The 12430-nt window shown below is 39.2% G+C and overlaps 1 protein-coding gene across 2 annotated transcripts in view; it reads left to right on the forward strand.

The window, feature by feature from the left end:
- Window positions 1–11843, forward strand: part of DCX (doublecortin) — a 155859-nt gene extending 144016 nt beyond the window's left edge. For both annotated transcript variants that reach the window (XM_056125749.1, XM_056125750.1), the window contains exon 7: window positions 8210–11843. In XM_056125749.1, the coding sequence (XP_055981724.1) occupies window positions 8210–8266 (57 nt within the window). In that variant the 3' untranslated portion in view covers window positions 8267–11843. The remainder of the gene's footprint in view (window positions 1–8209) is intronic.
- The last annotated feature ends 587 nt before the right edge of the window (window positions 11844–12430 follow it).

Genomic DNA, 12430 nt, shown 5'->3' on the forward strand with positions numbered 1-12430 from the left:
GCAACGCCTTTCCCTCCCGGGGAGGCATGGCGCCGTAGTTTAACACATGGTCCATTCACTTTTCTGCCACAAGCTGCCGGGCTCTGGATTAAGTCCTTTTGCCTCTGGAGCCATGGCCATACCAGAGAGCCGCTCATGGGGGGCAACTCGTGACCTCGGTAGAACATGAAGGACGAGCCAGTACCACCCCCCTTCCCATGAAACTGCAGTTGCCCCGTTACCACTGGCTCATACCTGGCTTTCCAATAAGCTCTGAGGTGGCAGCCACCTTGTATGCGGTCCAGATGCATTTCTGCCAAAAGCTGCTGGGTTTCGAGATTTCTTTCTGAGTCTTTGGGATTATGGCCATTAATCAGCTCGATCAGGAGCCAGAGAGGCCATTTGTAGGCGGCGACTCAGGGTCTCTTTGGAATGGGGAGGAAAGGGCCGGTCCCACCCCCATCTGGTGAGGCCCTGCATGTCTTGTCACTGCAGGCCCAAACCTGACTGTCCAGTGGCCTCTGGAGGATGTTGGTCACCAGGTCACCAGAGGGAACAGGCCAAGGCACAAAACCTATTCCCACCTGGCGTGGCCCAGTGCCAGTAACCTACTGCAGGAACTGGACGCATTTCTGCCAAAAGGCTTTGGGTTCCAAAATTCGTTTCTGAGTCTCTGGGATCATGGCCGTTAAGCAGTTCTATCAGGAACCAGAGAGGCCATGCTTCCAATTTTATAGCTGAACCAAAGGTGGTTTGTGGGTGTGTCTACCACATACTTAACTTTTGGCCGTTTACTTTCTTGGTAAACTTTGCCCCAAGTTTTTGGGGTTTGTCCAAAGGCACAGCAGCAATTTTGGGGTGTCTGAAAGTCTGACGGTGCTATCAGGCTGCTGATGCACTTACCTCACAGGTACAGATTGACATGCTGACGGCACCATACCCCTCAGATTAAGCCATTTCTTAACAATTTTGGTTTGTTGCAAACCTTTGATTAATTTCCAGGACTCTAAAAACATTAAATTTGACCATTTTCAAGGATTACTGCATTTTTATAGAATGCAGTTTTAGAGATTTATTCCCACATTCTGGAAGTCTAGAATTCAAACTGATTTTCTAACGGATTTTTAATTTTTACTTCATTAAAGTATTTTGGAACTAAATTATTTCAGATATCAGATTCCATTGTATTATACTTTGCCTGAATTTCCTTTTAAAAATATTTGTTAGACTCCTTGTTTTCTTAGTATTTTACTCTCCGACCCTCAATCAGTTTTCTGATATATTGTATTTGGTAGTGTAGAATAGGAAACCAAATTCTGCCCATAAGGCTTCCTATAGTCTAAAACAAATATTAATTTCATTACAGTGTTTTAAAAGATCAAAACTAAAGTTAAATAAAGAAGACTATGACAGAGACTATATGTGACCAGCAAAGAAATTCTACAATAGTTACTATTTAACTCTTTACAGAAAAAGTTTGTCAACACCTGATTTATAATGAAGCCATAATTCATTAGTAAAAAGTAAGTGTATTTGATGTAGCTGACTTTGTTGTATAAAGATTTAATATTCTCTTTTTATTGATTCATAATTAGTTTGCAGTACTGTAGAATTTGAGAGACATAGCTATATGTACCCATCTATACATGTGTAGGGCTCATTACATCTACCACCAAAGTTCCAGAGCTATTCCACCAGCACAAAGACCTCTCTATCCATTTCTTCCACCTCCCATTTCTTTCTGATAACCACCAATTTTCATAGTCCAGAAATTAATCTTGTTTCATTGCCAATTTGTTTGCTTCAGTTATTTAAATTCTACATAGTAGTAAAACCATCGTTACTGCATTTTACTTCCTTATTTCTTTCACTTAGCATCATTACCTCAAGGCAAGTTAATTTTTCCCAAAAGGACAGGATTTTATTTCTTTACATGATTGAGTGCTATTCCACTGAGTATGCACCTTCTTTATCCATTCATTTCTTGATGGGCATTTATTTCATTCCATATTTTGGTGACTGAAAATAGTACTGCTGTGAGTGTAGGAGTGCAAATATTTTGAATTAATGTTTTCATACATTAAGATAAATACCTAGGAGTAGGGGCTGGCTCTGTAGTAAAGTGGGTAGGGCATTTGCCTTGCATGCAGCCGACCCGGCTTCAATTCCCAGCATCCCATATGGTCCCCTGAGCACCGCCAGAAGTAATTCCCGAGTGCACAGCCAGTAGTAACCCCTGTCATCGCTGGGTGTGACCCGAAAAGCCAAAAAAAATAAATACCTAGGAGTGGCATTCCTGAATCACATGGTATTTTTCATTTTTATTTTTTAAAATAACAATTCAATATTCTTTATTGAACATTTGGACTCCCAAGTGGATCTCAGGAGGTCAAGGTATCCTACCAGCAATTTTCAGTCAATCAGGCCAATGGTTCAGTATAAGGTCTCATTGAGGCAATGTTGCCCAACTCCCGCAGTGCTAGGATATTCAGGTCACCCCTGTGAGAATGGGGTCTCCAGGGTTATACCCAGCAGTGCGTGGGGTACCATGTGGTGCCTGGCCTTGAACTCACATATGGCACATGCTAGGCATTCTTACTAACTTCTATACTATCTCCTAACCCCTTAATAACTTTTAAGAATCCTAGATAGTCGTATAGCAGGCAGCTACTTAATAGGTATTCCATTTCAAATTCTGCATTTTCTTGATGAAGAAAACAGAATTTAACAACTTGTTAAATGTCACAGTATCAATTAGTCAGGACTAAAACCTTGGATTTCTGAATGTACTTTACTTCTCCTTCCTTTCTTAGCTACCCCCAAATTTCTTGCTCCTTATTTATCAGCATAACATTTTAACTGCTATAACTAGATTCCTCTTCTCCCCCTTGTTCCTTTCCTCATATCCACTTTTCCTTCTACCTCAGAGAGAAGTTGTATTTTTCAGCTTCCTTCTGAAGTTCTATACTAAAGTTTTGTTCTCATTATAACAAAGGACTCTTAAATAGCCATAGAGTTGACCCTATAATTTCCAGTTCCTCTTCGTATCTTGCTGATAACATGAAGAAAATTAGTGATTTTCAAACTTTTTTTCACTTGTTGGTGGAAATATAAAGTATCTTTTTGGCCCCATAACTAATTTTTAACAAAGATGTCACGATCACGATCACGATCATCCTGTTGTTCGCCGATTACCTGGAGCAGGCACCAGTAATGTCTCCTTCACCCTAGCCTTGAGATTTTAAAAAGTGCCATATTCAAGGCTCTTTCAGGGTTAGGAGAATGAGACCCAACATTGTTACTGGTATTTGGCATATTGGGTACACCACGGGGAGTTTGCCAGACTCTGCTGTGTGGGCAGGTTACATTTGGTAGTCTGCCAGGGTGTCCAAAGTAAGAATGAGATAATAAGATGTGGCGAGGCCGCAAATGTGGCTGCACACTTCCAGTAGCTGGGTTTTATAGTCTCTGGGTCTTGGCCGTTGATGGGATTACACGGCTGGGGGAGGAGGCATTTGGTGGAGTGACCCCTGCCTACTGGAAGATGGAGGATCTGGATGGAGGATTCTCAGCCCCGATCCAAGCAGGCTTGGAGATCTCAGTCCACGGACCCACATGCCTTTGTTCCTCTGCTGGTACCTTCATGCGTGTGGAGAGTGGTCTCAGCATGATTGTGGCTAGTTCTGTTGGTCTTCGGCTGCCGGGGCTCTTCTCGGGGTGGGGAGGAAATCTCAACCCGCCCCCCTCCAAGGGGCCCCAGCGAGGACAGCCAGGTGCAGGGTCAGAAGACTCTTATACGAAGATGTATAAGTTATTGAAGGCATGTAGATTTTTAAGTAGTGTTGGAGCAATTTAATATCAGCTAGCAAAAGAGTGAGCCCAACCTAAATTACACACTTAAGCAAAATTTATCTAAGAAATGGATTATACATGTAATATTTAGAAATTAAATATGGGAGAAAAAATTTGACCTCAGGATAAGCAAAAAGTCCTTAAATTTAACAATAAAGGATTTGGAGCAATAGTACAGCAGGTACTATTGCACATGGCCTAACTGGGTGCAATCCCAGCACTACATATGGTTCCCTGAGCCTCAGCATCTGTGATTCCTGAGTGATCCCGGAGTGATCCCTGAGCACTGCCTGGTCTGAACCCCCAAAATATCAAAAGAATTTGAGTGTCTTGGACCTCATGAAGATCTCAAACTTGAAAGCCGTTGTATTGAACTTCTGGCGCACTTAGCACCTAGCACCCTGGATATCACATGGAAAGCTCCCCTAGCCCCAACCCCTTAACTAAAAAGTTTTTAAACTTGAGATCTGTCAAAATACACTAGAAAAATATCAAAAGAAAAACAATGGACTGAGTGACTATTTTCAATCCACATATCTAAGCAAAAACATAGCATATAAAAATAAAACTTAAGGGGTTGGAGCACAGCAGATAGGGCATTTGCCTTACACACGGCTGACTTGGATTCGATTCCTAGCATCCCATATGGTCCCCTGAGCACCGTCAGGAGTAATTCCTGAGTGTATGAGCCAGGAATAACCCCCAGTGAAACGCCAGGTGTGACCCAAAAAGCAAAAATAAATAAATAAATAAATAAATAAATAACACTTAAAACTTCAGGTAAAAAAATCCAGTTGGGAAGTGGGTGGGAGGGAATCTGGGGTAAATAGAAGAGAGGTGGAGACAGGGTTTGCTGGATTGGAAGTGCGAACATTATATACCTGAAAACCCATTGTAAACTATGTAAATTACAGTGTATAGATATTTTTCTTGTTTTTGGATTACACCTGGCTGTGCTCAGGGCTTACTCCTGGATCTGTGCTCAGAGAACACCCCAGTGGAACTGGGGAGACTATATGGAGTTCTGGGGATTAAACCCAGGTCAGCCGTGTGAGAGGCAATCTTCTTTCCCTCTAACACTATCTCTTTGGCCTTTATATTAAAAGTAATAAATTAAAAGTTAAAATCCAGCCCATGTCCCACAGCAGCCATCATGTAAGTTCATCTACCGGCCTTGTTCCAGAGACTGGTAAATAAATCTGGAAAGAGATAAACTAGTCACAAAAATTTCTAGGATATTCAATTCCTCATGAGTCCTCTGAAGTGTTCTTGGGATGGGAGTGGTGGAACAACTCTGGCCCTACCAAAGCTCCGACTGCTGCTCCCATTTACCAAAACTTCCATGCCTCTGACTGGTCTCCACCACCTCAGGACTAAGCTCCACCAAAATCCTAATTTGCTCAAATTTGGGGTATTTGGGCTTAAAACTCCAAGTCTTCTCGCAGTCAGAGTAGGGGACCTGCCCACACCTGCTTATGCTTCCAGAATCTTCGGCAGCAGCACCACATCTCTTGTTGTCACCATGTAAGTTTTTCTACCGGCCTTGTTCCAGAGACTTGTAAATAAATCTTAGACAGCCCAGTTAAATATTCTGGATTTTCTGGAGCATGCACAGCTACATGACATCTCTGAACTCTACAACAATGACATCCCAGTAGGAGCACATCAGATTGGATGGGATGTAACATAGATGCCAATCAATCTTGACTAACTAAAACATTAACACAGAAGGCTTAACATTCAGCAAAAGTTTAGCAGACCTTTAGAAAAGAACTTAACGTCCCCATGGTGAGATACAACAATTTTCACAAATTTTCTTCTATAAAAAAATTTTGTTCTCATTTCATTAACCATTTACTGGTAACAAGAAATACAAAATAAATTAATGTGGGCATGTTGTGGGGCAGGTTTGAGGTATGGCTGGGAAAATGGAGACAATGGTGGAGGTAAGGTGAAAGTGGTGGTGGAATTGGTGTTAGAATATTGAATGCCTATAATAAATCAAGATGAACAATTTTGTAAACTACAGTGTTTAAATAAAGTGGGAGAAAAAAGAAAAACCTATCTGAAAAATGAAGAAAAAGCATTAAATATTTTGCTGAGAAGTCCACTATGCATATGGAAAGATGTTTAGCAAAATTAACCTTGAGGGAAATTCATTTTAAACAGCAAAGTTTTATCACTACACACCAAAAATAGCTAAAATAAAGTGTAATGAAAACACTAAGTGTTGGTATATATGTGTACAGATTGGATCACTTACACTTTTCTGGTAAGTACATACATATTATAGTTACAATGGTATGCAATACATCAGTCCACAGAAAACTAAACATGTAATTCTCATACCACTCAGAAATTGTATTCGAGCTATTATCTCAGAGAAATTAAACCTTGTGTTCATACAAAAATCTGTGCACAAACTTTTGTAGAAGCCTTCTTTTTTTATTTTATTGAATCACCGTGAGATAGTTACAGGCTTTCATGTTTGGGTTACAATCACACAATGATCAAACACCCATCCCTCCACCAGTGCACATTCCCACCACCAATATCCCCAGTATACCCCCCTTTCCCACCCTCTCCCTGCCTCCATGGCAGACATGATTCCCCATAATCTCTCTCTACTTTGGGGCATTATGGTTTTCAATACAGATCTTGAGAGGTTATCATGTTTATTCCTTTATCTACTTTCTGCATACATTTCCCATCCCGACCGGTTCCTCAAGCCATCTTTTTCTTAGTGATCTCTTCTCTATTCCAGTTGCCTTCTCCCCTTATGTGAGTGGAAGAGCTTTTGAGTTTTAAGTGATTTTTGGTACGAGTGCCTTTCAGGAAACGAATAGGAAATGGGGAAGTGTCAAGAAAAAATGTGTTCTCTTGGGTAGTCTGGTAAGAGGTATGATATCCTAGATTTACTCCCAGCACCAAAACCAAAAAACAATCTCAGTGAAACAGTAAGTCCTGTCCTGATTCTCAGGGGATTCTGGATCAAAGTCATAATTCAAAAGATTTTTTTCCTTAAAATTGTAAATTTGCTAAGGTATCCACTGTGGTTAATTACACAGTGGTGGGAAATTGTGAGACTTGTAGGTGATATGCACAGAACTCAGAGAATGGTAGCACCAAACACTTAGCCAGCCATGATTCCCGTTTGAAAGGAGAAATTATTCTTTGATTCCTCTTTCTTGTCTCCTTTCACAAAAACAATTTTTACTTCTTCACAAACTTCCCTTTGAAAGGACAAATCACAGTTCACCTTCTTAACTTTGAGCAGGAATACATATTGACAATACAATGCAGTGTATTGTCCCCTAGCATCAATGCTATGTGGCTATGACTATTTGACTATAATTTAATGGATAGTTTAAGATGAACTCTTATAATAAAAAAAGTAATGTTTAGGTTGTCAGTTTACAGAAATTTTATTTGCAATAGACCTAAACTGAAATCATCACACATGTGCTTAAATAGATGAATAGTTAAGTAATCTGTAGTACAAGCACACTATAGAATACTATTTAACAATATAAAAGAGTAAATTAATAACATATGCAACAACTTGGATGATTCTCCACGGTGTTATGCTGAATGGCCAATATAAAAATGTTACATACACTTTATAGTTCTATTTGTATAACATTATTGAAATTATAAAACTGTAGAGTTGGAAAGTATAAGTTACTAGTGCTCAGAGATGGTGGAGATACTTATGTAGCTATAATGGAGTAGTACTAGAGAGACTTTAATGAGAAAGCAGTTTTTATATTTGGATTATGGTTGGGGTCAAACAAATATGTGATTAAAACTATATAGAGGTAGACACAGTACGCATGAACACCCATGTGTACATAAAAACTGTAATATTTCCATGGGTAAATTGAACAAAAGACACATTAAAACAGGAGCAGAAGTACCCTATTATAACTGTAAGCTTGGATTTGTACTCTGAGTTTAACCTCACTGTAGTTAAACTTCCCTTGGATTTATAATACTTAAAAATAAAACTAAGGGCCAGAAATATAGTACAATACAATACAGTTTAGTAGAGTATTATAAGTATAGTAAAGCATAGATAGAATAGTATAGTATAACAAAGAATAGTATAGTATAGTATAGTATAGTATAGTATAGTATAGTATAGTATAGTATCCTTGCAAACAGCCAACCCATGTTCTATTCCTGGTATCCAAAATTTTCCCCCAATGACCACTGAATGTAGATCCAGGAATTAATCCCTGATTATTATGGGTGTAACCCCAAATTTAAAAATCTAAAAAAATTAATTGAAAACAAAAACACTCATATTATCTTGTCCACTTCAGAGTCCAGTATATTAAGAAACAGAGAGTTAACTTTGCTTTTTATCTTCTTACAGGACCTGTACCTGCCCCTGTCCTTGGATGACTCAGACTCACTTGGTGATTCCATGTGAAGGAGGAGTATTCAGAGTCCAGAGTACAAATCCAAGCTTACAGTTATAATAGGGTACTTCTGCTCAACTGTACAACAGGGCTATTGGTGCTTTCAAGTTTTTTAAGTTTTGTTATTGTTGTTCTTAAAAACACACTGCAATATGTTGGATTTATTTTCCTGTGCTTTCTCCTCTGGGCCACTGATCCACAGTTACCAATTATAAGAGATAGATTGATAATCATCATTTGGAGTAATTTTCTAGGGATGCAAAATATGCTCCTTCTTCTAATTTCTCTTGAATACTTAGGCACCTGCACTATTTTCCCTGTCTCACTTTGCTCCTGCCCAAGAATCTTCCTTCAGTAGAATGTTGTTTATACACAACCCTTAAAATGTGTGCTTGGCGTAAGGAGGGGAGCTTCATTCACAAATTCTACAGTGACAAATAAAAGTGCCCCTTGTCTCCTGATCCCAAGAATGCTGAAGGATCCTGGATGAACAGCAAGTAAGCTCCCCAGTCTTGCTATTCATTCCTGACCGAAACCCTAGTTTGTTGTCTAGCACTGATTCTGGTGTCAAGGGGGAGAAACACCAGCAACTTGTAAATCTGACACCAGATGCTTAGAAATCCAGTTCAGGGCTAACTAAAAAAGATCAGGCAGAATTGGGAAACACTGTAGACATTTCAGTAGAGATTATAAAGCACAGTGAATTCTTTGTCAACCTCTCCACTAGGGCAACTCGGAATAAATAAGCAATTAATAAAATTTAGGAGTGAGGAGTTTAGATTCCTAAGTGAGCCTGTCTAACATAGCAAGTTATTACACAAACTGTATGGTATCCATCTATCTCTGTTCTATTGAATGCCTTGTAAACAGCCAACACTGAAAATACTGTGAGAATTGTTTTCAGGTCTGACACCTTTCAGTCGCTTTTTATAGCAAGAGACCAATATCCTTTTTATAAAAACTTGTCGGTATTTCCGGAGCAAACTCTTCAGGCTCCTTTTTTATAAACTGGTGATTTTTCTTTTGTCTAAAAAACACATGCAGAAAATTTACCAAAAAAAAAGCAGAAGAATGCGTAGTTTAGAAATCATGCTGTCACTGCCAAACAGAAACCTCCAGGAGAAAACAAAATAAGTAGCAAAGGCCAATTCAATAGAATCAGACTTTTGATAACTTTTTAACAGTTATACTTTAATAATTTCAATGTGGACCAGACATTCTAATTATATTTTGAATGAAATGTTATGACATATTTTAAGCAACTCTTTTTTATCTATATTCCTGATATTTCATACTGATACAGAAACCTTTCACTTGTCTTTAACAGTAGAAAGGATTTCCTTTTGCTAAGGACTTATCATTTAAAATAGTTTTTAGTCTTTGAGGTACAGGTTTATCAAACTGATTTTTATCTGTAATCATAGCCCATAATGGCAAAAACAACTAAATTTAAGTGAAAGCCATGCATGCCAATTTTATGTTTCCTTTTAGCAGATGTGAAGCTTTCCTTATTTCTTTGTAATTGTTCAGATATTTTGAAGGATGCAGCATTTGAAGCCAAGCAGTTCTTTGGCTATTGAATGACTTGCAGTTGTTCTCCCTCTTTAACTGGAATGAGCTTGCTCTATGTGTGTATGTGTGTGTGTGTGTGTGCTCACATGTATGTGTGCATGTGTGCGTGCATGCATCCACAGCTGCTTCATAACTAAGAGATGTTACAGAATACCCTGAAATGGATCAGTGGCAACTTGGTGATTGCTAATAAGTACTGTGTAGGAGGGAACTTGGTGGTGGAAGGGGTAACTCAGATGCCCCTGGGAAAGATGCCCTTAGCTACAGGACACATTTTTGGTTCAAGAAGTATCCAGGTGTTGGTAGTACTGGTTACTGTTGAATTATCTATTTTCCTGGTCTGCTTTATTTGTAAGTCTAGTAGAAACCATTGAGAGGTCCGTTTTACTTACCCCATACTTTTTTCCTTGAAGCTGAATAAATTTAGTGCCCAGAACAGCTTGTGTTACTTAGGGCCATAATGGTGAGGACTTGAGAGTGGTTGAAATCTTTTTCTAAGCCTCAGGCTATACCCACCTCAAGATGTACCCAAGTAATTTTACAGAATTCACACTACCTTTCTTTTAAAATGAGAAAATGGAGGTCCAGGCAGCTAAATAACCTGCTGATAAAGAGCAAGGCTAGAGGAAGAATCCTGATTTACTTATGTCCAGATACTATACTACCTCTTTGAGCATTTCCTTGCTTGTCACATATCTACCATTAGAAAATGCTAAAGAAATATGTTATCTTTAGAAATAACTTTGAGTCAAAACTCTTCTATAATAATGTTAGATTGTCCATCTTTCTTTTAATCAATTATAAGGAAATGCTTCTATTCTGCCACTTCAGGGGCCTTGATGTAGTTCAAATTTCAAGCCTTCAATGGTTGCATCTTAAACTGACTCATTTTTGAGGCAAAAAATGGTAACAGCACTTTCATCTGTGTCATTCATTCCGAATTTTACCCAGTACTGTTTTACCAGTAGAGACCCATTATGTTACCTTTCTCACAGCCAGAAAATATGAAGTCGTTCAGCAAACATATGTTACCACTGCCCCCACTTCTTCCTCTCTCTCTCTCACAAACACACTCTCAAGAACATGCACATGCACACATGCATACACACAAACACAAACACATACAATCTGACTGATGCTTGTTCCTACCTCCTGATTTTTCTCCCTTACAGAAATATAAATAGGGAAAAAGAAGGGGGAAATGTATATATGGGGCTGGGCTGAACAATTTCATAAGTAGTATTAACTGATGTAAATTGAGAGAAAAGCTCCTTTTCTCATCACTGTTTTGGAAAGGATAGCCATTAGCATGACTGCTTCATGTCCTTAAATACATTAATATTAGCCTAGGTTGAACCACAGAGTTTTCTAGCTGGAAGGAACCTTAAGAACACATAATTTACTCCAAATTCATCATTTTAAGGTCAGAAATGGAGATCCAGAGGTCATTTCCCCAATGTCGCACAGGTGGCCAGGGCAAGACTGGGATTAGAACCCACATCTCCTGGCTCTTATTCCAGGGTCTTTTCCCACTAAGCAGTTTTGTCTTCCATTAAGGCTCCTAAGAATTCTTTCCCAGGGTCATGTTGCATCTTGGAGCCATATGGTGTTGCCCTGATCTGAGCAAGAAATCCCCTGGCAACCTAATACAGTGATTCCTCCTTGTATTCACATGGTTTCCATTCACATGGACTGCAGATGTACCCAAAGAAAAGGGGGCATTCAAGACTACCAAAACAATGGATTCTAATTTAGGGGATCATCACTCCAACTTGAGATGTCTCAGAACAGCATCCCTGAGGTTCTGCCATGCCCACATGAAATGGAGGCAGACTCTTTTCTTTAGGCAGCTCATAGCATCTCATATTGGTTGGTTTTTGAAAGCTGAATGAAATGTTTCTTGTTATTGGAGCAAAAATAAGAAGGAAGGAAGAGCGTAACAATAGCTTTGTTCATTCTGATTTTATGAGATGCTATCTCAGTATTTTTAAATGACTGTGGCTGCCATTCACTGTTAAAACTTTCTTTTAAAATGTGGCAGTGAGTGGCTGGAGAAGTAGTATAGTGGGTAAGGCACTTGTCTTACATGCAGCTGATCAGAGTTCTATTTCCAGCACCCCATATGGTCCTCTGAGCCTTGCAAGGCATAATTCCTGAGTGCAGAGCCAGGAGTAAGCTCTGAGCATAATCAGGTGTGGCGTCCAGACAAACAATTAATAAACAAAGGTAAATTACTGGCATATGACTAGCTAGGAAAAATGTCCTACTCTTGCTGTAGTTACCCTCATTCCCAATGTCCTTATATCTCTTCTGCCAAGGTGAGGACAATTTCCAGGTATAGTAGAGGGTTTTTTAACTAAAATATACCCTGAAAGCTGATGTCACCAAGATAGCACGTTATGTGCTCTACACACCATATCCATTTTCTGCTTATTACTCCTGTTCCCTTCTGTGCTAGAAACCAGAGGGGGCCTACACACATAGTTCTCTCAAAACAAATCTCTTTCTGGAACCATAGGTTAGTCATTAGTCATTTTTATCAACTCTCCCAAAGAAACTCACTCTTTCCTGTTTCTTTTCCCAAATTAGATGGTTCCCCAGGA

This window comes from Sorex fumeus, unplaced genomic scaffold, assembly GCF_029834395.1.
Source record: "Sorex fumeus unplaced genomic scaffold, SorFum_2.1 ptg000058l, whole genome shotgun sequence".
Taxonomy (NCBI): Eukaryota; Metazoa; Chordata; class Mammalia; order Eulipotyphla; family Soricidae; genus Sorex; species Sorex fumeus.